This window comes from Gavia stellata, unplaced genomic scaffold (assembly GCF_030936135.1).
Source record: "Gavia stellata isolate bGavSte3 unplaced genomic scaffold, bGavSte3.hap2 HAP2_SCAFFOLD_71, whole genome shotgun sequence".
Classification (NCBI taxonomy): Eukaryota; Metazoa; Chordata; class Aves; order Gaviiformes; family Gaviidae; genus Gavia; species Gavia stellata.
In genome coordinates this window covers 218,822-246,283 of record NW_026776518.1, presented here as the reverse complement: position 1 = coordinate 246,283, position 27,462 = coordinate 218,822, and the positions used below count along the sequence as shown (strand labels likewise).

General features: G+C 48.0%; 2 protein-coding genes across 2 annotated transcripts; both read left to right on the top strand.

Annotated features, from left to right (window-relative positions):
• The first annotated feature begins 7,596 nt into the window (after positions 1–7,596).
• Positions 7,597–11,034, top strand: LOC132321075 (outer dense fiber protein 3-like). Its single transcript, XM_059834667.1, has 6 exons — positions 7,597–7,702; positions 8,504–8,704; positions 8,926–9,027; positions 9,741–9,862; positions 10,293–10,433; positions 10,948–11,034. Exons 1-6 carry the CDS (start codon positions 7,597–7,599, stop codon positions 11,032–11,034), a joined length of 759 nt encoding a protein of 252 aa, XP_059690650.1.
• Positions 11,035–16,476: 5,442 nt separating this feature from the next.
• Positions 16,477–26,133, top strand: LOC132321074 (E3 ubiquitin-protein ligase RBBP6-like). The gene is made up of 4 exons (XM_059834666.1): positions 16,477–16,642; positions 19,847–19,946; positions 22,580–22,616; positions 26,044–26,133. Exons 1-4 carry the CDS (start codon positions 16,477–16,479, stop codon positions 26,131–26,133), a joined length of 393 nt encoding a protein of 130 aa, XP_059690649.1.
• The last annotated feature ends 1,329 nt before the right edge of the window (positions 26,134–27,462 follow it).

Below are 27,462 nucleotides of genomic sequence, written 5' to 3'. Positions count from 1 at the left end.
GGGCCAGGGGATCAAATTTAGACTGGGGATTATCCCAGTCTGTCCTGGGAGGGGGACAGGGGATCCAGTTTGGACTGGGACAGGGCCCAGTCTGTCCTGGGAGCGGGCCAGGGAATCCAGTTTGGAATGGGAATGATCCCAGTCTGTCCTGGGAGGGGGCCAGGGGCTCCAGTTTCAACGGGACAGGGCCCAGTCTGTCCTGGGAGGGGGCCAGGGAATCCAGTTTGCACTGGGAATGATCCCAGTCTGTCCTGGGAGGGGGCCAAGGGATCCAGTTTGGACTGGGAATGATCCCAGTCTGTCCTGGGAGGGGACCAAGGGATCCAGTTTGGACTGGGAATGATCCCAGTCTGTCCTGGGAGGGGGCCAAGGGATCCAGTTTGGACTGGGAATGATCCCAGTCTGTCCTGGGAGGGAGCCAGGGGCTCGAGTTTGGACTGGAACAGGGCCCAGTCTGTCTGGGAGGGGGCCAGGGGCTCGAGTTTGGACTGGAACAGGGCCCAGTCTGTCCTGGGAGGGGGCCAGGGGATCCAGTTTGGACTGGGAATGATCCCAGTCTGTACTGGGAGGGGGGCAGGGGATGCAGTTTGGACTGGGAATGATCCCAGTCTGTCCTGGGAGGGGGCCAGGGGATCCAGTTTGGACTGGGGATGCTCCCAGTCTGTCCTGGGAGAGGGCCAGGGGATCCAGTTTGGACTGGCGATGCTCCCAGTCTGTCCTGGGAAAGAGCCGGGGGATCCAATTTGGACTGGGAATGATCCGAGTCTGTCCTGGGAGTGGTACAGGGGATCCAGTTTGGAATGGGGCAGGGCCCAGTCTGCCCTGTGAGGGGGCCAAGGGATCCAGTTCGGACTCGGAATGATCCCAGTCTGTCCTGGGAGGGGGCGAAGGGATCCAATTTGGACTGGGAATGATCCCAGTCTGTCCTGGGAAAGGGCCGGGGGATCCAGTTTGGACTGGGAACGATCCCGGTCTGTCCTGGGAGGGCGCCAGAGGATCCAGTTTGGACTGGGAACGATCCCAGTCTGTCCTGGGAGGGCGCCAGGGGATCCAGTTTGGACTGGGAATGATCCCAGTCTGTCCTGGGAGGGGGCCAGGGGATACAGTTTGGACTGGGAATGATCCCAGTTTGGACTGGGAATGATCCCAGTCTCTACTGGGAGGGGGACAGGGGATCCAGTTTGGACTCGGAATGATCCCAGTCTGTCTGGGAAAGGGCCGGGGGATCCAATCTGGACTGGGAATCATCCCAGTCTGTCCTGGGAGGGGGCCAGGCGATCCAGTTTGGACTGGGGATGCTCCCAGTCTGTCCTGGGAGGGGACCAGGGGATCCATTTTGGACTGGGAATGATCTGTGTCTGTCCTGGGAGGGGGGCAGGGGATCCAGTTTGGACTGGGAATGATCCCAGTCTGTCCTGGGAGGGGGACAGGGGATCCAGTTTGGACTGGGAATGATCCCAGTCTGTACTGGGAGGGGCCAGGGGATCCAGTTTGGACTGGGAATGATCCCAGTCTGTCCTGGGAGGGGGGTGTAGAGGATCGACTTTGGACTGGGAATTATTCCAGTCCATACTGGGGGTGGGGCAGGGGATCCTGTTTGGACTGGTAATGATCCCAGTCTGTACTGGGAGGTGGCCAGGGGATCCAGTTTGGACTGGGAATGATTCCAGTCCATACTGGGAGGAGGCCATTGGATCCAGTTTGGACTGGGAATGGTTCCAATCCATACTGGGGGTGGGGCAGGGGATCCTGTTTGGACTGGTAATGATCCCAGTCTGTACTGGGAGGTGGCCAGGGGATCCAGTTTGGACTGGGAATGATTCCAGTCCATACTGGGAGGAGGCCATTGGATCCAGTTTGGACTGGGAATGGTTCCAGTCCATACTGGGGGTGGGGCAGGGGATCCTGTTTGGACTGGTAATGATCCCAGTCTGTACTGGGAGGTGGCCAGGGGATCCAGTTTGGACTGGGAATGATTCCAGTCCATACTGGGAGGAGGCCATTGGATCCAGTTTGGACTGGGAATGATCCCAGTCTGTCCAGGGAGGGGGCCAGGTGATCCATTTTGGACTGGGAATGATCCCAGTCTGTCCTTGGAGGGGGCCAGGGCATCCAGTTCGGACTGGGACAGGGCCCAGTCTGTCCTGGCAGGTGACACGCGGAAACAAACTTCACAACTCACACACAGTTATAAAGCTGACATTGGTTTATTGCGGCGCCGGGTGCAAGGGGATTTCTCCTCCTAACATGCACACCGGGTTAAAATCATGACAGGTATTTAAGACAGTTAACAAAGTTAGTTACGCCTCCTGGTTCTACCCCTTAATTAACTCTTGGTTAATACTTTTCTTACTTCATCTTAAAGTTACAGTTCTCTTTTAATTCACCACATATGCTCAGAGAGTAGGGGGCTAAATTGGGTTGGGGCTTCTCTAGCTGGGAGGTGTGTTCCTTAGCATTAGAATGAGATTATAATGAGACAAGTTAACTCTAGGGCACTATTTTGGCAGTCTTTTCTACATTTCTACGATTCGTCCTTGTGCTAATCATTATTGCTAGTTAGCAGAGAGTCAGTGAAGACAGTCTTTATCAGCAGAGAGTCAGTGCAGACAGTCTTTATCTCTAATATGTCTAAGTACGGGGTGCAGTTGTTACAAAGTATCTTCTCTACACTTTTCTTTCTTACTTTTAACCCTTGTTTCTCAAAATGCCCTGTAATACAGGATATAAGTATAGGCTGTTCTATACCTTCAGAGCTGTAGGCTGTAGACTAGATAGATATGGGCCATGAGTAGAGTTCCTGTTTGCTAATTGTAATTTCTTTTCCGTATGCTAAAACAGGCAAGCAATGGGACAGCAGTGTAGTCCTCCTACTGAGAAGCTGGGCCCAGTCTAGAATGACAAGAATCCCACCCTGACTGATATGGTAGGAAGGGAGACAGAAAAGGAGCGCGGCCAGGAGAGCTGTTAAAGTAGCAGCTGAAAGCTGGTCGCTGCTGCATACAAGGTGGGAAAGTGTGGGCTGGAGAGCCGGAGGGCTCTGCTGCTAATGCTGGCAACAGGTAAGCAGCAGGTCCTCTTCAGAGAAGGTGACATGCATTGGACTCTCTCAAAAGGGCCTTTGTACCTGCTGATAACTGGGGCCCTGTGACAGTGATGGTAAGGTCGTCAGCCTGCAGCTCTGCAGCAGTTAAAACTACCGCTGAAATAATTCTGATGGCGGATGCTGTTCTGTGTGTTTTGTTTTGGGTAGTCATTTCATTGAGCTAGAATTATTTCTTTGCGATTAGGTGACGGGGATCTTCTTGCCCTGATCGTCTCTTTCTGGAGTGCGTCCTGACATCCGCTGTCATCCACAGGTTTCCCCTGTGTGGCCAAGAGGAGCGACGGTTGTGATGTGGACTGCTGTGAGTAACGACTTCAGCACTAGGCTTGGATTTTCTGAATTGCTGAAGAGAGCCAGACATGGCAGGTGCTCCATCCCTGAGTTTTGATGTGCTTAAAATATAGAGGGAATATGGGGATGATTTGTCTTCTGCTCCCTCCTCCTCTTCCTGTTGCCTCTTGTTGCCTCCTCATCTTCCTCTTTCCTTATTTTGCCTCCTGTGTCCTCCTCTTCTTCCTCCTCCAGTTACTTCCTGTTGTGTCTATGCCTCCTCTTCCTCCTCCTCATCTTGCTACCTGTTGCCTCCTGTCACCGCTTCCTCCTCCTCCTGTTTTCTCCTGTTGCCTCCTCTTCTTTCTCCTCCTCCTCTTCTCCCGTCTCTTACCATTGCCTCCTGTTGCCTCCTCCTCTTCCTCCTTTTGCCTCCTGTGGCCTCCTCTTTTCTCCTCCTCCTTCTCCTCCTGTTGCCTCCGGTTTCCTTCTGTTTCCTTCTCCTACTCTTCCTCCTCCTCCTCCTGTTGCCTCCTCACCTTCTTCCTTCTGCTGTTTCCTCATGCTGAATCCTCCTTCTCCTCCTTTGTCCTCCTGTTGTATCCTGTTGCCTTCTCCTGTGGCCTCCTACTGCCTCCTCTTCCTCCTCCTCCTCTTTCCTCTTGTTGCTTCCTCTTGCCTCCTGTTGCCTCCTCCTACTCCTCATCCTATTTTCTCCTGTTGCCTCATGTTTCTTCCTCCTCCTATTGCTTCCTCCTCATCGCCACCCTTCTTCTCCTGTGGCCTCCTTCCTCTTGTTTCTTCTTGTGGACTCCTCTACCTTTTGCATCCTGTTGCCTTCTCTTGCCTCCCCTCGCCTCCTCTTCTCTCCTCTTCCCACCTCCTCTGCTTGCCTTCTGTTGCCTCTTCCTCCATCTTTTGTCTCCTGGTCCCTTCCTCTTCTCTTGCGTTCTTTTGCCTCCTTCTTATTGTGGCCTCCTCTTGCCTCCTCCTCTTGTTGCCACATGTTGCTTCCTGTTCCCTCCTCCTCCTCCTCCTCCTCCTCCTCCTCCTCCTCCTCCTCCTCCTCCTCCTCCTCTTCCTCCTCATGTTGGCACCTGTTGCCTCCTGTTTCCTCTTCCTCCCACTCCTCATGTTGTCTCCTACTGCCTCCTCTTGCCTCCTTTTCCTTGTCCTCCTACTGCCTCCACCTGCGTCCTGTTACATCCTCCTCTACCTTCTCCTTTTGCCTCCTGTTTCCTCCTCCTGCTCCTTCTCCTTTGCCTCCTGTTTCCTCCTCCTCCTGTTGCCTCCTCTTCTTCCTCGTCCTGTTCCCTCCTCCTCCTTCTGTTACCTATAGCTGCCTCCTGTTGCCTTCTGTTGCTTCCTCATCCTCCTCCTCCTCCAGTTGCCTCCTGTTACCTCCTGTTGCCTCATCCTCTTCCTTCCTCTGTGTCCTCCTTTTGCTACCTATTGCCTCCTGTAACCTCTCCTCCTATTGCCTCCTTTTGCCTCCTCCTCCTGTTCCCTCCTTTTGCTTCCCATTTCCTGCTCCTCCTCTTCTTCCTCCTCTTGTTTCTTCCTGTTGCCTCTTTTTTCCTCTTCTTCCTCCTCCTCCTTTTGCCTCCTGTTGCCTCCTGTTTCCTCCTCCTCCCCTTCCTCCTATTGCCTCCTTTTGCCTCCTCATCCTCCTGCTGTTTCCTCATGTTGAAACCACCTCTTGTTGGCTCGTTTTGCATTCTTTTGCCTTCTCCTCCTGTGGCCTCCTGTTGCCTCCTCCTTCTCCTTCTCCCTTTTCCTCCTGTAGCCTCCTTTGCCTCCTCCTTCTCTTCCTTCCTGTAGCCTCTGTTTGTTCCTCCTCCTTCTCCTTCTCCTTCTCCCTTTTCCTCCCGTAGCCTCCTTTGCCTTCCTCCTTCTCTTCCTTCCTGTGGCCTCTTGTTTTTCCCTCCTCCTCCTCCTGGCTGCTCATGGCTTGGACAGCCATACTCTTTACTGGGTAAAAAGCTGGCTGGATGGCCGGGCCCAAAGGCTTGTGGGGAATGGAGTTATCTCCAGTGGATGGCCGGTCACAAGTGGTGTTCTCCAGGGCTCAGTATTGGGGCCAGTTCTGTTTAATATCTTTATCAGTGATCTGGATGAGGGGATCGCATGCACTGTCAGTAGGTTTGCAGACGACACCAAGTTGGGCGGGAGTGTTGATCTGCTTGAGGGTGGGAAGGCTCTGCAGAGGGATCTGGACAGGCTGGATCGACGGGCCGAGGCCAATCGTATGAGGTTCAACAAGGCTGAGTGCCAGGTCCTGCACTCGTGTCACAACGACCCCATGCAACGCTACAGGCTTGGGGAAGAGTGGCTGGAAAGCTGCCTGGTGGAAGAGGACTTAGGGGTGTTGATCAACAGCCAGCTGATTATGAGCCAGCAGCGTGCCCAGGTGGCCAAGAAGGCCAATGACATCCTGGCTTGTATCAGAAACAGTGGGGCCAGCAAGACTAGGGAAATGATTGTACCTTTGTATACTCGGCACTGGTGAGGCCGCACCTCGAATACTGTGATTAGCTCTGGGCCACTCGCTACAAGGCAGGCACTGAGGTGCTAGAGTGAGTCCAAAGAAGGGCAACGAAGCTGGTGAAGGGTCTGGAGAGCAAGTTCTACGAGGAGCGGCTGAGGGAACTGCAGTTCTTTAGTCTGAAGCAAAGGAGGCTCAGGGGAGACCTTATCACTCTCTACAACTACCTGAAAGGAGTTTGTAGCCAGGTGGGTGTCGGTCTCTTTTCCCAGGTAACAAGTGATAGGACGAGAGGAAACGGCCTCAAGTTGTGCCAGGGGAGGTTTAGATTGCATGTTAGGAAAAACTTCTTCACTGAAAGGGTTATCAAGCACTGGAACAGGCTGCCCAGGGAAGTGGTACCTGGAGGTATTTAAAAGAGGTGTAGATGTGGCACTTAGGGACATGGCTTAGTGGTGGACATGGCAGTGTTTATTTGCCATTAGACTGGATGATCATAAAGGTCTTCTCCAACCTAAATGATTCTGTGATTCTATGATTCTGTACTATCTGAACTGTTGGCAGTACAGAATTAGACAAGTGGACAAACAAAAAGGGTGGAAATGGGGCCAAGCTGACGAGCTCCAAGAACATTACTCTGAGAAAAAGACTTCTTCCTTAGGAAAGTTTTCACATTTTTTTTCTTCCAGGTCATCCCATTTGCTGACATCTTCCTCAAACAGTTCCACGCCGTCCAGCACAGCTGCAAGACATCCCTTCATTCCTGCATTTCTCATTGATTCCCATTCCCTATTCACCCTCAATACTCAAGACAGCATCATGCAGGCTGCGAGGAAAAAAATTACCTGCATCCCAGCCAGGCCCAGTACAGAAACCCTTCTGTGCCCTCTCACAATTTTTATTCCTATGAGAAACCCATGTAATATAGGACATGTGACTTCCTGGGGAGAAATGTGAAAACGCTCCTGATCTGTGGCTGGCATCTAGCTTTCCTTGCATGACCAAGAAAGTACACACAAGTCTGCACGGTTTCTTCTGCACCTTGGGAAAGGCCTCTCGTGCCTGTGTTTCCAAGGACAACCTCCTAAAAGTGGCACTGCAGAGGTATTCCTCAGCCTTGGTAACTGAGAGCTGCCAGCAGCAATTTCCTCTTACTAACATCAGGCCCAATTTGCCCTCCCCAAGAAAAAAAGGTAGATTCAGGGACATCTGGAAAATAAGACATGAAATAGAAAATTCCAGGTGCTCAAATGCACATTCATGCTATTACGTGAGCCCAACAGTCTAAGGCTGCTAGATGAAATGCACAAATCACATCAGTTTTTCCCTCCTTGCATGTTTCTGCCATGCAGACCTCATGAAGGTCTAGCCCTGCAAGCTGGACAACCCCAGCTCCTGATCAGCCGTATCACGCAACAGCACGTATGCCAGGCGCCAGGAGCCTGTATGATGTCACAGTGCGTCCCCATGATGAGTGAAGGCCTCTTCCCAAGGCCACCTGGCAGCTGACAGCACAACCTCTCCTGCCCGATCGCTGCCTGCCCTCACCCTCACTGTGCTCTGCGACCGAGAGCTGCAGCAGCCAACGAGCTCGTCCGCACCCAGTCCGATGGCCAAGGCTGAGAAAGGTGACGCGTCGCTGCTCCTCCCGGGGAGGTTTCACACCGGGCCTCTGTCAGAGAAGCCCCTCAACAACTCTCCTGCTCTTGCCATAGGCTTTGTAGCCACCTCCAAGATGGACGGAGCCTGGGTGGGCACCTGGAGACCTCATCGCCCACGCGGCCCCATCATGGCCCAGTTTACCAGCCCAGGACCCAAGTACTCAATCCCCGGGACCACAGGTAAAACCACCATACAAGGGGGGAGCGCCACATCCACTACCTCCAGGGGACAAGTAGCCACTGCCCCATTCCCCTTTGCTCCAATCCTCCATGTTCTCAGCTGCAGCAAGGACACAGGCCTGCCAGAGGAAGCTCAGGCTGCTCATGGGAAAGCCCCGGAGAAGAGCTGCCTGGCTCTGCAAAGCCCAGAGGTGGCCTTAGCAGCCCCTTAACGCCTGAGTGCACAGGAGGAAGCTTGTTCTGTATCTTTGCCACAAACTTGTTGCTCCCACTTCACCCTTTTCTTCTTCTCTTCTTCTCCTCCTCCTCCTCTTCCTCTTTTTCTGCTTCTCCTCCTTCTCTTCTTCTCCTCCTTCATCTTCTCCTCTTGTACTTCATCTTCTCTTCCTGTTCTTCTTCTCCTTCTTTTTCAACTTCTCTGCTTCTTCTCCTTCACTTTCTTCTTCTCCTCCTCTGTCATAGCAGTAAAGTTTCATTTTCTTTTCCATCAGGGCGCTGGGAAAGCAAAACGTCACAGAAGCGATCTTTACGTTTGCTTTAAGTTAACTTAGCAACTGTTTTGGGGTTTACTACTTCATAACAATAGCATTTTGGAGATACGCTGATTAATTGCACAGTGCCTACATTGTTCTCGCTGGAGGTCATTGTACCATTGTATTGGCCTGCTGGTATCCTCCTTGGAGGAAAAAGTCACACAGGAAGGGACTTTCTTGAGGCCGGCAACTCCGACTCCTCCACTTAGAAACTAGCTTTAAATAGGCAGTTGCAGGCAGGTGTCCTTTCACAGGCTTTTCTTCCTAGGTTACCTGGCTCACAATCCCAGCAAAACCAAAGCACCTGCGTACACGTTTCAAGGGGCCAAACGTCCCGTCGCAGACAGCTGCTCTCCGGGTCCTCGGTACTACGTCCAGCCCTCCATCACCAGGAATGGGAAGTACGTGGCTCCAGCACATCACATGTGCGGACTTCCCAAGATAAAGACCGAGGTCACCCCTGGACCGAGTGAGTACCATTTCTCCAGCACTTCTTTCAGGCAAGACAAGCACGCCTTCCTTTTGCCCTGTGCTACCGGGGTACAAAACCATCAGCTCACGCCCTGAAGGAGCTTCAGAGGTTTCCAGACAGAAAGCAAACAAGGCTGAGACCTCCACCTGACCTTTCCTCTTTGGCTTGAGGAAAAGAGCTCAGCTTCACTGCTTTTCTCCATTTCTCCTCTGCCCTAGGCGACTACTCCACCGACAAGGCCAACAAACACCTCTACAAATGCGCGCCGGCACAGTCCATGGCCTTCCGGCATAAGGCCGTCAAAACCGACCAAACTCCAGGTAGGGGAACTTGGGGAGATACACACACTTGCAGCCTGCGTGTCCTCCCAGGAAAATCTGCTGGACAGCTTATTCAACAGGCCTAGGGAAAAGCCTGCACAGCAGGACGCAACGGCCTCTTGACAAGCTTGCTTGATGTCCCAGACCACCTGTCACGTTAAAGGGCAAGGCAATTTGGCAGAAAATAAACCCCCTTGCGTTCCAGCTTGTCCTCAAATATCAGAGGGGCTGGGGGCGGCGAGGCTTAGATTCTGAGTGATGCCCAATGCTCTGTGTTACAAGTCCGGTCGCGTTCAATGTATTGAACTCCTACGATTACGGATGCACTCGTAACACCATGCACTTTCAGTCCAGTCGTGTTCCATGACCTAGCATGGCCACACTTAAGGGATTTATGGCGTTCAGTGGGAACTCTCACGGCTAGATTAGTGAATAGTGCCTTTCCGTAAAATGCGAATATAAATCTAATTCCTAAGTTACCTCCAGCAATTATTCCACACCACCAACTTCTCTCATCCCATAGAAGAAGTGGCAACTCAGGCTTGGAGCTGCCGACACACACCACATGTGACCGAAGACAAATACATTGGGAGGAGGGGCAAAACATCCTTCCTGCTCCTGGCAGCAGCCTTGACAGGCTGCTCCTCTCCCACCCCAGCGCTGCTGCTCTCCCCGCAGGACTCACACAGGCGTTCTTCCCATTCCCCTTCCAGGTCCTGGCACCTACACCCTGCCTCGGCTGGTGGGACCCAACACAGCCTACACCCACGCCAGCCCGTGCTACTCCATGAAAGGGAAGAGTAAGCACAATGGCTTTGCTGAAGACCTCTCCAAGGTGAGCTACGCTTCTCTGCTCTCTCGCGTCAGCAGTTGAAGCTCAGGTTAGAAGGGCTCCAGTGCCTGCTGCAGCCTCCCTTAACGCGCACTTCCCTGCACCAGCAGCAAAACCCAAGAAGCCTCGGGTCCCCTGGCTCTCCTGCTCTTAACAGCGGGAAAGAGAGGCTCTGTCGACACCTGCGGTCCCTCGTTTCCTAACACTAACGGTTTTGGTGGGGCAGAGCTCATCGGCACTAATGGGAATCTCCATCCTCCTCTGGGAAATCTGCCTCTTGGCAGGTTAAATGGAGGTTCCCTTGTTGCAATCGCTCCGTGCCTCTCACACCACTTCTCTGGCCAGCCAGCTCAAGTAGCACAGCCCGTGTGGGCACCCAGCAAGAATCAACACCCGCCTTCTGTACCAAACAACCTCCCTGCCTCTCTTACAGACGCCAGGTCCTGCTGCATTCCCCAAGGTGGAACTGGACGTCTACAAAAAAAGGGCTCCCGTGTACACAATGGGAACCAACAGTAGACTCGGAGGCGACAAAACAGTGAAGCCGGGGCCAGCAGACTACCACCCGGGAAAGGTAAGGCAGCCTGCCCACCTCTCCTCCTTCGCTTTGCAACAACCAACCCTTAAGCATCTCCCCCTTCCGACGGGGCTTCTGAGAACTCAAGACCACCTTACTGGAGTGACAAAACACAGGACAGCAGGCCTGCTCCCTGGCCTTGGCCCAAAGCCGAGCAGAGGGAGGCCAAAACCCCCATCTTTGCATCTCCCCTAGCTGAGCCATTCAATGCTGATAGGCGCTCACACATCACAAGCTCTTCAGGAGGACACACCGCCGCAGAAGGGACAAGCAGACCCAAGAGCAGACCTTTCTTATGCACTGGGGATCAACTGGGAGGGCAGGGGCATCTAGCAAAGTCTGGCTGGAGCTAGAAGGACTCTGGACTTGGAGCCAGTTCCAGTGCCAGCTCAGCTCTGGGCAAATGCACCTACATCAACTTGTTATGCCAGACGGCCTTCTCTGAAGACAAGTCTTCTTAAGAACTAGGCACCACGGTCACCCGATTTTTTCCTCACTTTTCCCCTTCCAGGTGACGCTGATCAAGCCCCAGGCACCTGCTCCCACTTTTGGACTCCGACATTCCCTCTACACAATTCCTCTAATACCTCTGATATGAGACTAATAAAACAACACCCCCCGCAAAGACCTTGTCTGGTCACCTTCAGCTGCAGGGAGAGGGCATGTGCGTGAGTGAGGACGATCAGCTCCCTCCATTTCATGTCTATGCCTCAGCCAAAACATTGCAAGACAAGGACGAGAGGAGAGCACCGAGATCAACAGCATAAGCAAGGCAGAGAGCTCTGACAGCACCGTTTCACCTGACCGAACCTAAACACTGCCCCGTGAAAGCAGTCCAGCCCTTCCCTACATGCTCTCACCCCATGGCCGAGCATCCCGCAGGCACAGGCTTGCCCCCAGGGACACAGCCTGTCTCGGCACCCCCCCTTTTCAGTGCACACAGGTGGCTTCTCTCCAGGGTGCGGCCAGAAACACAGCTGCTCTGCGTGACCTCTTGCCATGGGCTAAATGCCACAGGCAAGTCCCCAAAACACTGACCATTAAGGAGAAAGAATCCAACAGACAGGATGATGGTTGCGTCCTCCAGGTTGCCTTATAAAAGCTAGCTATCCAGAAAGGAATTGGCAATATGGCAGGATGAAGATGGTACAGCCCCTCTGGGCAACCTGCTTCAATGCTGGGCTGCTCCAAAGGGGAAGAAGGTTTTCCTTACCTCTAGCCTGAAGCTTTCATATTTCAACATCGTCTAGACTATTGTCTGTTTTCCTCCTGCCAAGCACCACAGGGATGAATTTGGATCCATTTTCCTGAAAACCTCTGCCTAGGGACTGGCCAGGCTGCTGGCAGGGTCCCAAAGCCCTCCCATTCTAGAGAATGAAAATGCCCTGTCCTGCAGCATCTCCTTGCAGGGAAGTGCTCCAGGCCCCGAGCATCTTCATGGCCCTCTGCTGATCTTGCTCCCACTTATTAACATCTTTCTTGTACCGGGAGCCCAAAAATTGACCCCGTATTGTGCATGTGGTCTAATGAGTGACGAGTAGGGGGAGATAATCGCTTCCCTCCATCTTTGGGTGAGGCCCCCGTTCATACAGCCCAGGACACTTCTTTGCTACCAGGGCACACTGCTGGAAGGTGTTTTGTCTTCTGTCGCCCAGGAGCATCAGGGTATGTTCCACAGAACTGCATCCCGGTCAGATGATCCCCAGCCCATATCACTGGAGGGGGCCGGTCTGGCCCAGGTGCAGGACCCAGTGCTAGTTCTTGTGGAATTTCAGGAGGTTTGTGGCAAGACATCCCTCCCACCCGGCAGGGCTTCTCTGAATGGCATCCTTAAGGCACAGGAATGCTTCTCCCCATTTGATGACATCAACAGACCTGATGATGGATGCGTCCTCCAGGTCGCCTTATAAAAGTGCACCTTAGCAAGTGCACAGGGCCCAGGAAAGCCTCCTGTGCTGCAGTGGCACCTGCATCTGCAATGTTACTAGGAATGGATCATCCATCTGCAAAGGTATCTGCATCGACATCTGCACCTCCAGGGGTATCTCCTTCTGCGATAGTGTGTTCGCCTGCAGTGCTCTCTCTCTTGGTATTTGCACGCGGAATGGCATCTGCAGTGCCATGGAGGACAGGTGGAAGGTTAGGGGCTTCGAGGGAGGGTGCTAGGGCTTAGGGGTTAGGGGTTTATGTCAGCAGCTTGGGTTCGGGCATCTGGGGAGAGTTTCTGCTTTGGGCTTTGTGCTCAGGGCAGGGCTAGGGCTGAGAGCTCCCCTTTTAGGGTTAGGGATCAGGGTGAGGCTCAGCGTGAGGGTTTGTGATTCTGCTTAGAGCTTCTTGTAATTGATCTGAGCACTGACTAGCTTTGTGGGTTGAGGGGTTGGGTTAGGGCTAGATGTGAGGGCTGCCATTAAGGCTAGAGGTGAGGGCTGCCGTTAAGGCTAGCGTTTGAGGGGTAGGGACCTCACAGACAACAAGCAAGTGCTGTCCCTCTCACATGCCTCTCCTTTGGCCTACCCCGTTGTCCCATCTCTCTCTTTGATGTCACTCACAAGCATCCTCACAATGCTGCTCCTCACCAGCCAGCTTCCTCCGGCAGAAATGACATCACAACCTACTCTCCGGCAATGTCACCTATGCCTTCACCTTCCTCTTGCCTAACCTCTCATCTCATCTCCCTGGCCTTTCCCTTCAGAACCTCACAATCCCTGCCCTGCTTCTAGATCCTGGGAAACATCAGTTAGGCTTAGGAGAGGGGTTGAAGATGAGGGAGGGTGAGGGACAGGATTAGGGAGTTGGGTGAGGGTTTAGGCTTCAGGCATCTGGTGAGGGGTTCAGCTTTGGCATTAGTGTTAGCATGGGATGATCTGTCATTCCCTAACAGCCCTGGAGCACTCCTTATCAGGATCGTAACCCAAGTGGAACGACACCACGGTTACCGAAATGCCATCATTTTACTAATGACTAAAGCCAATCATCTTGCAAACCTACAAACAGCGGTCCCAAGGGAGGCCCTTTGAGCTCTCCTGGACCGCAGCGGGCTGCGACCAGCATCTCCCTCCAAGTGGGACGCCTCTCAGAGTTCGCAAACTCTCCAGTTTGTGAAATTTGGAGGACTGCCACCGAAAGCTGGCGACGAAACCTGGGCTGAAACCCTCCCCTCCTGGAGGCTCAACCCTGGCCCCCTGAGAAATACTGAGACATTTGAAGTGAATATTTCACGGAACTCGAGGGGAATTTTTAACAGGTATACCTTTGTATATGTATCTATAGCTTTATGTCTGTGTGCGTGCGTGCGTGGATCAATCTGTAATCAGGCTATTGTTGTGATTAGCTCGCTTCAGGCTATTGTTGTGATTAGCTCGCTTTGTAAATCCTAAAATTAATCCTTGATTAAGTGCTGCCTAAATCTTATAATTTACCTCAAACAGTGAATGAACCTCAAATTGCTGCTAAATACACATAATCCTTAGATGAAACGCATTGACCAAGTCTGGGACTAGGATTACACCTAGCCGCACCTAGACTGCTCTCTGAGAAGGAGCTTAGAAAGCAAGGGGGTCAATTCCGACTCTCGTGACTCAACGGGAGGAACTCTTCATCCCTTGTATCTTCTCTTTTCCTTTAGAGATAAAGCGTTGACCAAGCCTTGGAATGAGTCTGGGTTCAGCGGCAGCTAATCTCCTCTTTGAGAAGTTTAGAAAGCAAGGGAGTCCATTCTGAACCTTGTGACTCAATGGGAGGGTCTTCCTTATTCTTTACCCCTTTGTTTCTCCGCTCTCTCCCTCTGTATAAATCATTCTGAGTTGATTCTCATTTGATTTCCCTTTGTATGTTTTAGTAAGTAGTAGAGTGAACCTTGCCATCGAATTCTGTTGAGTCGCATTTTTATAAACTTCTATTAAAATCGCTTTTCCCAATACCCTTGATGGTGATTCTTTAAGCGGCCTAAACCACTCATTTATGAGAAGCCCTCAGCAGGCCCTACTAAACGTCCAGGACACTTGATTCCTGCTATGGCCTTCCACGCTCAGTGACTTTCCCCTGGGAGATGGTAAGTGTGCAGCAACGGTAATGAGTTTATTCTTGCATCTCAATTTCAGCGTGGTTGCAGAGGGACTTCCAGGAGAGACCATCTTCTAGGAAGGCTTTTGCTAAGTGTGATGACGTTAACAAGCACCTGATGCCACACAGGTTCATTTCTTTCTCAGTCCTAACTCAGGAATGCTTTGAACATTGACTGTAAAATGTTCCCATGCAACACCCCACCTTCATTTGCTAGAGGTGGGCATGGGATGAGGAGGCACAGCCAGCCAGGTAGATGTGACCACAGGTGGATGGGCAAGGAGATCACTAGAGACACTTGCTTCTATCAGTTTCACTTTTCTGGGCGTGATTTACATAAGACCCCAGCAGCTGTTATTCAATGATGCACATACTCTGTCCTGTACTTCTAAAAAGTGGTCTAGGGCTAATGGATTCTATATTACCATTTGTGATAATAATTTGATTTCTTCCCGTAGGGCTGTAATACTAGCTGTGCTTTCAGTAATGGCTTTTTCTAATTCCCTTGACACATTTGCAATAGCTCTTTCTAGTTCTGCAACCCCTAACTGTGGGATAAAAGCTGTTACAGACAGGTGGAACTTAGTGCCACATGCTATCAGAGGGCTGTAACACTTTTTCTTGTAGATAGCAGTAGATAGACCCAGGGGTCTCCTTTCAGACTAGCGACAAACCCTTCTTGGCAGCAGGGTGGTATCCTTCCTTTCTTCAGTGAAAATTCCTAACGTAGATGCCCGTCCTTGTACCACTGAGAATTCAATGGGACAGATACCCAGGGGAGTTGATTTCTGGAAGAGGATGGGCTTTTAGGGCATATGCAACAGTCGGGCTTATTTGCCTCTGCTGCTGTAGCTGGACTGTGGCTATGGCCGGATTATGGAACGAATATGTATAATCCGTATTCCACCACTGGCTTTTAAGCAATGCTACCCTATTAAAACCTGGGCTTCCAAACCACTACGAACAGGAAAAACAAACAGACACAAAGAGCAAAACCAACTCTCCCTTGGATATAGAGGACAGCACTGAAATCAAAAGGCTTTCCTGACTTAGGAAACCCAAAAGGCATTGAAAGACCTAAACTAAGCTGTCGTGGAAGCTCGTCCTCGTTAGCGGAGGGCCCCAGGAAAAGGCCGCTGCATCTCCCCAGGCTGCCTTGCCCTGCCTGGCTGCTGAGAGGAGGGGACAGCGGGTGGTGCCAGCCTGGGGTGACAGGAGGGACAGCGGGCGGTGAGAGGCCTGGGGGGTGACAGGACACCGGGCGGTGATGGGCCGGGGGGCAGCAGGGACACGAGCAGCCGGGGGCAGTGACAGGCCCGGGGCTGACGGGCGGTGACATGGACTGGTAACGGCCCTCCCCTGTGGGGCGCTCAGACTTCGGAAGAAGATGGCGGGGCCGCCGCGCTCACGTGACACGGGCCTGTTGTCAAAATGCACTGGGTGCGGGGGGCTGTTGTGCGTGCGCAACGGTTGTCGGCCCAGAAACCCCTCTGCGGAATGTTGAGGCAGGGGAAACCCCTCTGCGGAATGTTGAGGCAAGGGAAACCCCTCTGTGGAATGTTGAGGCAAGGGAAACCCCTCTGCGGAATGTTGAGGCAAGGGAAACCCCTCTGCGGAATGTTGAGGCAAGGGAAACCCCTCTGCGGAATGTTGAGGCAGGGGAAACCCCTCTGCGGAATGTTGAGGCAGCGGAAACCCCTCTGCGGAATGTTGAGGCAGGGGCGCCTGAGTCGCCACAGTGAGCGGTTGGGCCTGGAAGTGCTGTGTGCGAGAGAGGGAGTGGGTCTGAGCCGGGGCTGCAGAGGCCTCTCCCCGTTGCCTGACGCCCGCCTGGGCTGCGAGGAGGAGCTCGACCTCAGGGGGTGCTGCTTTCCCCGACCCCCTCAGTGGGCCCTTCCTCAAGCCGCCAGCACAGAGGTGGTGACACGGTCTGCCGTGGTAGACACCATCGCAAAGCAGGCACCGCCTGGCCCCGACCATGTCGTGCGTCCATTATAAGTTCTCCTCCCAGCTGAACTATGCCACGGTCACCTTCAACGGCCTCCACATCTCCCTGTGCGACCTCAAGCGCCAGATCATGGGCCGCGAGAAGCTGAAGGCGGCCAACTGCGACCTGCAGATCACCAACGCCCAGAGCAAAGAAGGTGCGTGGGGGCAGCCGGGGGGGGAGTCAGCCTGGGGCCCATCCCGCCGGCGTGCGGGGGACCAGGAGGGCAAGCGGCGCCGGGGCTGAAGCGGGATGGGAAGCGGTAATGCGATTCGGCCACGATCGGTAGCTGTGACTTGTGTTGGGGGCCTCACAGAGCTGTTCTTTTGTAGTTGCTCTTCCGACAGCTACCTTCAGATCTGTGTTTTAGACACGGAGCTAGGCGTAGAAGGAGACGTGGTTGACGTGCGACATGTAGTGCTTACCAAAGTTTTGGTTTCCTGGAATTCCTCTAGGTAAAATGATAAGGAAATGTGGGAGGATATCTTATAAAAACAGAGTAAGCTGAAAGTGATGCTATTGAACATCATTGTATCATCCATTTCTAACTGTGATTTTTTTCCTGGTACTACATGCTAACCACATCAGGGCAATACTGAGGTTTTATGGCAGAACATTTACGGTGAATATATGTAAGAAATGTTCTTAGAGCAGTCATAAATTCTTTTAAATCTAATAAATGGTGCTTCTTTCTCAGAGGTGATAATGGTTTTGGCATGACATTTTAGTTTGGTAATCTGCCATCTTGGTAAGTTTAAATGTGATTAAAGACTCTGGGTTGTGACTTTTCAGAAATAAAAAGACTTATAAAGTGTTTTCAGTCCTTAAAGTTCTTTTTTTGTTTTTTTCCTGTGGTTCTCTGACACTCTTACAACAGCCTTTCTTTGAAATGTGGACTAGTGGTTTTTTTCCTCTTCCTCTTTGATGTCTTAAAACTTAAACAGAAAAATATGTACGCTGCGGTAACTGTAACTTCAGCCCTGGCCTTTCAAGTGATTGGACTTAAAGCTCGCTGTGTATCTACAGGTATTGAAACTATTTCAGGAGAATGTCTGCGAAGAGACTTAAGGGCACGATGTTAGGGGTCTTAGGGATGCCATTGCATTGCATGACATGCGTAGGTAGAGAGACATTTCACAAGGCTTGAAGTTTTCTAGTAGTATTGAAGAAAATGGTCAAGACCTTTTGAACACTGTTTAATTTGCTTTAAGGGCTTTGCTGCAGAAGGGTCTCTGAATTTTTTCATCAGTTGCTAACGTACCTCCAGCTTCACAAATGCTAGCAGGCTGAATGGCCGACTGGCTGACGTCAGTCCTGTAGTAGTTGGGTCTGTGTCAAACAGAGCCTTAAAACCAGAATGCTGGATGGTAATAAACTTTGAAGGAGCCCAATTATTATCACTAGAAGAAAAAATGTTTTGAAATAGGCCAAGCATGTGGGTTCTGTTATAGCAGGTGAGGAACAGAACGCAACATTTCAGAAGAAAAATTTATGCTCGTAAATATGTTCCCCCACAAAGCGTTACTCTAATATCCATAACAGCCATTTTACAAAGTGTGTTGCTTTGTTTTCATATGTAATCCGAAGACAGTGAAGACAAAGTATCTGCTTCACTAGGTTCTGCTAAATGTGGCGTTGCCTGAAGGTGAAGTTCAAGCAGGAGTATCTTTCCTGCTTTAAAGAGCATCACTCTTGTTTAACAGCGACAAGATCCTCCTCTAGGCAGGTTGTGTTGCACTTTGACCTTTGTAAAATGAGCATAAAATCTTACGCTTGCTATATTAGAGACACAGGTGCTTACTGAAGCAAGGGGTAAGGGTGTTTTCCTTGTGAAAACGCAAAAATCCCCCAGGGGTTTTCAGAGCTAAAGCTGGAGAATACATTTCAGTGTCATCTATGTCTATGTCAAATTTTTGGTTTAGATGGGTAACCATGAATTTCAGTTGTTATTAATCAGATGTAGATGCTTAAACTCACCTTCGGAAGATAAAGGAACAAACTAGGCCCGGATATTCTGCCTAAATGGGATGTTTGGAATTCTTACATGTGGTCATGAAGTATTGGGTTTTTATAACATAGTCTGTGACTGACTAAACGCTGATGTGATCTTGGAAAGAACCAAGTGGACCTTGAGTGAAGATGGCCTACTTGTTCAGATTTTTCTGAGTACTCCTCTAAGCTTTTACAGTTCAGTAACTGTTACTTTTCATAATGGAAATCTAGTCATAGAAGCAATGCTAATACAAGCTAAAAGTAAACAGGATTTTAAGTATCAGTGGAAAAAAAATTTCTGATGGACTCTTTTTAAGATGCTGGGAAAGCAAAATGGATGGTTAGGACCCATTTTAAAAGGTGTGGGGGGGTGTGTCCTCTTCCACGCTTACTCTAGAGACACATTCTAGAAAGGCAGAATTCCCTTCAAAAAGCCTGTACTCAGGAATGAGGCATTTAAACTTGCCTCCTTTGAATTTGATCTGAATTTCTTGACCTGTTTTTTATACTAGATGTTCTCACAATATAGTGGAAGGACTGCAGACTCCAGAACTCAGGTCTCTTGAGTACTCTTTCCTGCCCTGTAACATTCTGACTCCAAGCACTTGGAGAATGTGCTATTCTGCTTATCAGGGAAAATACAAAAAAAATGCTAGAAACCCAAAAATGGGGCTCTGAACTGGTCTTCATCCAGTGGTTTGTGATCTGGACCAGAAAGAATCCTCTAGCCCTGCCAGTTTCGTTTCCATTTCAATGGAAAGCACTGAGCAGCTGAGAAGTGTGGTTGTTGATGGATTAAGCTCCAAGAAATAGGCAGCGATGGCAGGCTCTCTTCTCTGTTCTGTCAGTCTGGAGCACTAGCAGTGTAGGTGTATCGGTTTTAGTCAACAGCCACAAAAGCGCTGGCGCAGAGTTTTCATGCTTTAGCTAAGTGCCTGTTTTGTTGCGGGGCAAGCTAGTCAGACTTTAGAGTCTGGTTTATGCAGGGGAGACTTTGCTGTGCTTTGGTTTTCTCCAAAGATCTATTGGTATTGTAGCCTAATGGAAGCAAAAGCAACTTAAGCTAGGTCAGGAAAGAACCTCGTGCATTAGCAGGCTCTCCTTTAGTGACCTTTGAGACTATTTTGCTGTTGGCGTTCAAACTATTGTAAAAAACTGGAAAAGATTTTGCTGCTTGTGTTTGATTATCAAACCTGAAGATTTCTTGAAATGTACCGTTAGTGTGTTGAGACGGTAACAGCGTGATGTTACGTATAAAGTTTTGCTTCTGTATCCCTAAAGGGATTCTCTGAAGTGCTATATAATTGCAGATTAATACACATTCTTAGGAACTGACTCCTGTTTTTTTCTGGTTTTATGTTGTTTTCAGAATACACCGATGATCGGGCCCTGATTCCTAAGAACTCCTCAGTAATTGTTAGAAGAATCCCTGCGGGAGGAGTTAAAGCTACCAGCAAAACCTGTGTTCTGTAAGTATCCATAAAGCACATTCAGATGGGCTCTTTCTTGTTAAAGCTGCTGTCAAGTTTTGTTGTCGTGGGGTAGATTTTAATGCATCTGTCCCAAAGTAGACTTACATTTTTGGGCCTGCTGGGACATGGGGTTTGAACTCCCACATTGGTAATCTGTGCAATGATTCTTTTGTGTTTCTTCTTGGGGTGGTTGTTCTGAGGGCCAAGTTGTAGACCCCATTTCCTCTCGGTGGAGAGATTCCTCATTCTGTGTGTTTGCTTTTATTGCTTTTATAGTAGAGGGAGATATGCATTGTAGTGTAAACTTCGAATTTGTTGCCATCTCAGAAGAGTCTGATTCTGAGTGTTTGACTATTTCTGGCATTTGGAGGAGCAGGGGGTAGGATATGGCAGGTTTTCTTTTGCCCCCAATCTGGGGGTTTTGCATGCTAACTAGAGAGGAAAGACCAAGGTTGCCTGCTGATGAACCACGCAAACAAGAAGTGGCATTCATAAGTGATTCCTCTTAGTTTCCTAAAGACAATGCCCGTTTCAGGCAGAGAAAAAGAACAATATCCTAAAGTGTACTGCCTTTTGTGCGAGTACAATGAAGGAACAGTGAATCCTTTCCAAACCTGAAACTGCGTAAGCAGTTTAGGACCTTCCCAAATGTTACTAGCTGTCTGTCTAAGCCTGCTTTTCCCCTAAGCAGATATCTCTGCTCCAGGGTTTAATTCTGTGTTCCTAAGATTTACGGAGGACAGAGAATGGGGTCTATTGATTACAATTACAGCTATGCAAATGCAATCGTGACTGCAGGATTATGGCTGTCATTTCTGTATTCATACAGTCCAGTTCTGTATCAGCTACATTAGCATTGTTTGAATGGTCATGTTTTGCAGCCGCCTTAAAGATATGCGTCTCCACCACAATGAGTAGCTGTTACTAGCTTGTGGTTTTGCCACGTCTTTGTAACGTGGGTTCTCAAGAAATAAAGTAGACTGATGAGTTACAGTGTGTCTGGAAGAAACAGTACAGCAGCATCCTGGTGTCCACGAAGCATTCGCAAGCAAAAACCCCTGAAGTTATGTGGCTCTGCACGTAAACTCTGGGCATATTAGTGCCATGGTTGTTGCACTGCTTTCAGGCACTCGCTAGTAATTCCGGACGCCACAGCGTGGTGCTTATAAACATGGCCTTGTCTGGGGGATTAATTGAAATACGTATGCTTAGTGCTGCCTCGTCAGTGCATCCTCTGTTTCTGGTTGGATGGTGCCCTCTCTTGCTATTGTAATGCTGCCCTAAAATGAGAGGATAGGTGCTGCTAGCATCAAAGGTCAAATAAATAGCTGGATGTGGGGATAAGGGAAGATTGGCACCACTGTTCTAACATTGAAAATTAACCAGGCAGATCAGCTTTCCATTCCTTCAGCTGGAAGCATTGCAGAAACAGCTGGTAGAGTGGTTAGTGTTTGGGAATGATGAATGTGTGCTGAAATGGTGGAGAGGCCTTCAAAGTGCATTACTCCCCTTGTAGTATGTTCTTCAGGTTCAGTGGATGAAGAAACCCATGTGTGGCCATCTAAAGTATTTCCTCATGCTTCCTCGTCTTCAGGAGGTACGTGGCTGTAGCTGCGAGCCTGGTGCTGTTGTAGTAGTGGCAGGAAGCATGAGCCTTTCTATTTGTGCCTCAGTTCCACAGCAGCCTCGGAATTGCCTCTGCTCATGGGACACTTTGGATGATGTCTGAATTGTTTGTTAACTACATCAGTGGTTGAATGTCTGATTCATGATGAGCAGCCTGCAGATACAGATCAATGAGTATGTGGAATCTCAGCAGGTTTTCAAACACAATAAGTATTTCCTAAGATATTGTAGCATGTTCAAGATTATCTTAAAGCAAATTCTGGCAATTAAGACCTTTTTTTTTTTTTTTTCCCCCACAGGGCTCCTAAATCGCACAAAATCCTAGGAGCTGCTTTCAGGTGACATTTCTACTACTATTCTTAGTTAACATAGCATATGTAACACATGTAGTATTTTGGCCTTTTCATGGCTAAGTATGGTCAATGTCTGAACACAGTGCTTGGGCTTCCACAAAGAAACACTGTTCTAAAGACTATGCTGCTGACATTGTTGTTATTTCTTTGTCAGAGGACTGATTTTTTACCCTTAAGTAAACTTGCACTTCAAAGGGTCTCGACTATCCCTGTTCTTTCTTAGAAACTGAAGTGCTCTCTCTGGTGCTTATTTGTAAGACTAGGGGCATACAGCTTGGCTAAAGTTACCTTCAGATGTTGATGCTCGATTATTTAAGAACACAAAGCTGTACTACAGACTTCATATGTTAGATACTTAATGCAGCAGAGACAAAATATCCGAGGACTTCCTCTTGCACTGTTGTGTTCTAGATCTGTAAGTCTTAGAGGAATTTGTGACAAAGTAGAAATGGGATTTTGGGTGGTTTTATTAGTGGCACTGAGTGTTATCAAAAGAGAGAAGAGTTTATGTATATGAATAAATTTCCATATTCACTAGACTATGAGAAGATAATGTTTCTGATGTTGTGGTTTTACAACGTGCTTTCACTGCTCGATGTTGGGTACAAGTGCTTTATTTGAAGTTCTGATCACCTTTATTTCTTCTTCTAGAAGTCGAACTGCGCCAGTGAGCGGAACACCAAAAGCAGTATGTAAAAACACAATCTCAGGCTTTTTCCTACACACTGCACTTCACTCTAAACAATGTAGCCTTGTATTAATTTTCCAAACATTAGCTTAATATATTTTCCAGTAAATATGTTGTAAATAGCATGTCCTTGATTCAACATAGTAAAAACTGAGTCATGCCATCATTTGCACAGTTCTCATGGGAATCTTGGTATTTGTGCCTAGTAATGCATTGTATTTCATACTGACTATGCCAGAATATTTCCTGTGTGACTGTGTGTTGTACAGATAATGTATGATGGTTTTTAGAACGTGTTAGAACATGGCGCCATGTTCTGCAGCTGTCTGTCTACTGCTAGTACTCTGGATGTTTGTATCGGGTGTTGGGTGCTTTGTCTTTCTCGAAATACAAATTGTTTGGAGTGTATTTTTTGCCATTTTCACAGTCTATCACTTAGCTGTTGTTTTTAAATACCTTTTTTGCCTAATGGTTCTTGAAAGTGTTATCAAAAACAGCTGAGAAACCATTCTTGTTAAACTTGGTACTCTTTCTTAATTTTGACTTGGGGCTTCAAACAAATACCAAAACCAACATATCCCGTACATTGTGAGGACAGTTCTGTGCAGCTAAATGATTCCTTTTCAGGTCTGTAAATACTTGGGTATTTGTTCCAAAAACTGTATAATTGAAATTATATTGTTTGGGCCCCTCTGAGTACGTAAATGCCTTTAATAGATGGCGGTGAATTTAAATAGCATTGCTACACAAAGTGATATTGTCAAGTTCTGCATTTGATCACTTCATCTGACTAATCAGTTTAGCTTGATAGTTTGCCTGCAAACGAAAGCATCTAAAACCCAGTGTACAAATTTTGGCACAAGGTTAGAGCCTGGTGCATTAGTGGGTGTAATCCCTGTCATTTCTCTTAACTTCTGCCTGCAGTCCATTTTTGGATCTGGGTGACTTCAGGGTTGGATGCTGCTTTAATTTCCCAAAGGTTAAGCCCTTCTTTAGTATAGCACCATTCTGAATGTACATTTGGAAAAGGGGCAGCATTTTTCTTCAGGTTTGAAAACACTGTCATTCTGCTGCTAAATATAAATAAGTAATAGAAGGAAATACTTGACTGGTAGTGGTCTAGATCTTGATTTGCCACTTGGCTCGAATACGATGTGTAACTCTGCATTTCAAAATATTCCATATACTGTAAAAATTTCCATGTGGTGTTTTTAATGCCTCTCCTTGTGAGTTTGAGTTAGTTTAACTGGCCCAGTGACCCTAGTAGTCAATGTAATGCATTTATATAAACCACGTTTATAGTAGTTGATCTAATTCTGACGGGTTTTTCTTTCCTGAAAACAGTTATTTTTCTCTTTGTATCCTTGCATGTGTATAAACACAACTCACGTGTTCAGAAAAAAAAACATTCTTTTAGCCTCGTGTGTTCCCTGGCATGTCTGCATTACATTTCTAAGTAGCATCTTACCATAAGCTAACATAGATGTCTCAAAAAACAAAAAAAGAAAAGTAAAAACCCTGAGGTGGGAGGGAAGACTAGTTAGAACTAATTAAAGCAAATGAAATTCGAGGCAAAATCATTCCCTTCTTCTTTACTCTGACTGTTCCTGGTTTGGGTTGTGGGTAGCCACAGGGTGGGTGGAAGCCTTGCATCTCTCCTTACAAGCCCTCTCTCTCTCTCCCTGTCAAAGCACAGCAGCCTCAGGTGCTTCTAGCGCTGGAGACACACTGAGCTCTATTCTTAAAGCTAGCTCAGGTCTTGGTCTAAAGGGTGGGGGGTTTCTATTGTTTGGTTGGGTTTGTTAATACACGTATTTCTGTATGTATTTCAAAGCAGAACCTGGATCTTAGTGTTGTGGGAATAAATCACTGGAAAGCTTGGCAATTGTTGTTGAACAGTAAAGCAGCAAAGTGAAAATGAGTTAACATTTTTTTAAAAAGGATGCACAATAGCTTATACTTTGACTCTTAATTGTCTTGCTCTTATGTTAGCTGGCAACCTAGACTTCCACATTTGTGCTGCTGTCCTACTGTTAACTACAGCCAAAGCAAGAAAGGGGATCCCTTTTGGTTTAGGATTACGAGTTCAGTAACTGCAAGGAGCTCTAGTTGGTGTTTGTCCTTAGAGGCTGCAGAAATGCAGAGAGTTGTGCCCATTGATTTAGCACCGTCAAGCACAGCTGGGATCCTTCCTGGCTGAATTTTTAGTTTAGCCAAGCTATCAGGTTTTAGAAAACCACTGTAATTTAAATGTGGCACTCCAGCAGTGAGATTAGCCTTTTCCTCCCATTTTGCCTCCCCTTTCCCACTTGCTTTGTGTTCGTTGCTGTTTAGTCTTCTCTTTGAAATGGGAGTTAATACATTGACTGTCGAGTCTGGGGTTTTACGTTTGTTTGTTGGTTGGGGTTTTTTTTCCCAATTCTTCTGCAGTATTATCTTGGGGTTGTATACAAGTTTCATGGAGATGTTGTTTCAACGTGACTGACTGGAGGGACTGGCAGGATATAATTCCATGGAAATTTAAAGGAAAAAACAAAAGACCCACGAATGTTGGATCACTGGAAGATGGTTGTTGCGCAAACGTTCTAAATAGCACATTAATTATCTATTTGCTGCTTTTGGTAACTGTTCAGTAGAAAGGAGTGCTATCACCTCCTCGAAGAAACGAGACTGTTGCCTGCAGGCCAGAGCATAACTGCTTCCTGAAAAAATACAAGAACTCACTATTAGTTTATTAACTGTTATGCTTCAGTTACTGGTCAATACCAGACTGTTTAATGCAAGACTCCAATCGAGAGGTTTCCTAATTACTCGTTGGGTTCTGAAAAACCACAGAATGATAGTGGCTGTGCCTGCCAGGAGAAAACATAGGCCTGTCTTTCCCACACGTAAAAAAGAGTGGCATACGGTGCATGAAGCTTCAAAGTACTTGATCAGGCTTCCTTTTTAACAGAACTGGGTGCAAAATGTTCTGAAAAGAAGGAAAGGTGGATCTTCTGGTAAGACTTGCAATGGTCTCTTTTCCCAGATCGGAGTGCTCCTCTCCAAAGGCACATTTTCCTTCTCAAATAAACTTAAATATGTTTTTCAATCCTTTTAAGCAGAAAATTGACAGATTCCTTACCCCTTCGACTTTTAAGGACTTGTGAGCATTTGACAAGGGTCCCTCTCTGAGATACCGCGGAGCAATAAGTTGATCTCAGGCGGGTTTGGTTGTTTCAGTTTCTTCTCACTAACCACATAGGCACTCTTAAGCTGTCATGGGTTTGGACTTTGTTTTGAACAAGTGCAAATCACACTAGGTTGGAAATGCCTCTTTCAGGGACACTCAGAGGATATAGTGCAGACTTTCAGGCTACAGTAGAGGTTAACTATTGCTCTGTTTTGACTGTAGAACTTGAATATGTGTTTATTTTTTTGTGAACAGATTGATGACCCTTCTGCACCTCTTTCGCTGGCCCAGCTTATTAAGGTACATACATATTCTCTTCAAACAACATTTGCTTCGTACTTTTAGACCTTATACTGTGATCTAGGGCTGGATAACCTTTGTAATGTGAGCAAAGTTTGAATTTAATTTTCAATAATTTAAAGTATTTATTTTAACTGTAAAATGTCTGTATGTTCTGCTACTATCCCGTAAAGAGTAGTTGCCAGTTTGGGAAGATAGAAGGGGAGTACCTTTCCAGGCTCAATGTAACGTTGCAGTATTACTCATCTTCAAGACACAAAGAAGCAGCACTTCAGAAGCTGTTTACTGTTTTTCATATGTTTCACTAATTTTGTGTTGGAAACTAACAGGATTTTCACAGAAGAATTTAATTGGCTGTAAGGTATGGACATTTCAGGGGGGTTTGCAAGAGCCAAAAGAGAAGCGTTTCCGGAACGTGGACAATTGCATGGCTGTTTTTGGATTTCTAGTCCTTACAGACTGTAGATCCATTCTTTGAATGCTGCACAATTTCTTAAATTGTAGTATATAGAGTGTGGACAACACAATCTAATTTGCTTGATCGCAGACTGTGTAAATTGCATAAATGTACCTAATTGTTTAGAGGAACATACCCAGGTGCATGTGTGGCATATTAGCAGATGTGAGCTTCTGAAACTGCTGTAATGCCATGTTTTGCTACGGAACTGCTTGTATTTTTTGCTCAACAATGGGTAACTTTGTCTGGGAAAGCACTAGCGATCGTGCTTTGTGAAAAGGCACAGTGCTAGCCAATGAAATGCCTAGTCTTTAGAGTTACAAAGATGAGAGAAGGCAGGGCCTAATGCAGAGGAGCTAGTTCTTTCATCTGAAAAGTGAGGCAGGGGTTCATTTCCAAGAAAGAGAAATCTCTTCCCTCTGGTAACTTCTTCCCACTCTCAGTGCAGAAATTAAATTGTGTACATTTGGCAAAAAAAATCCAAAAAAATTAGTTTGGAAGGTAACCTCCAAAAGAAAGCGGTCTCCATTAGTGCTGTCCCTAAACGTGTCCTTGGTTCTGTAAACTCATGTGAAGTTTTACTCTGAAATGTGAAAAACTGTCCAAGTGGAGTACACATTTCAGCTTTTGAGAAAATTCAAGTATTTCAGAAAAATGCAGGAACATAACCTAAAGCAGCTCAAAACTATGACTTCCTCTAACCTCTTTAGTGCAGTCTGGCTTAGCGTGGAGGCAATGCGTTGTAAGAAGTTTTCTGTTTTATTCTTACTGTGTATTAAATGCCATATTGGAGATTTGGTCTATTCCTAGGAATGTTTTGTGGGGTTTGGATGTGTTTTGTAAGCCATTTGGGTTCAGAGAAATTAGTCAAGTATCTGTAAAGTTTTCTCTATATGTTAATGGAGATGATTTCATAG

Coding starts and splice junctions, on each gene's coding strand:
- LOC132321075 (XM_059834667.1), top strand. CDS start 7,597: ATGGACGGAGCCTGGGTGGGCACCTGGAGACCTCATCGCCCACGCGGC. Junction 8,705..8,925: donor CGAGGTCACCCCTGGACCGA/GTGAGTACCATT, acceptor CCTCTGCCCTAG/GCGACTACTCCACCGACAAG. Junction 9,863..10,292: donor TTGCTGAAGACCTCTCCAAG/GTGAGCTACGCT, acceptor CCTCTCTTACAG/ACGCCAGGTCCTGCTGCATT.
- LOC132321074 (XM_059834666.1), top strand. CDS start 16,477: ATGTCGTGCGTCCATTATAAGTTCTCCTCCCAGCTGAACTATGCCACG. Junction 19,947..22,579: donor ACCAGCAAAACCTGTGTTCT/GTAAGTATCCAT, acceptor TTCTTCTTCTAG/AAGTCGAACTGCGCCAGTGA. Junction 22,617..26,043: donor TGAGCGGAACACCAAAAGCA/GTATGTAAAAAC, acceptor TTTTGTGAACAG/ATTGATGACCCTTCTGCACC.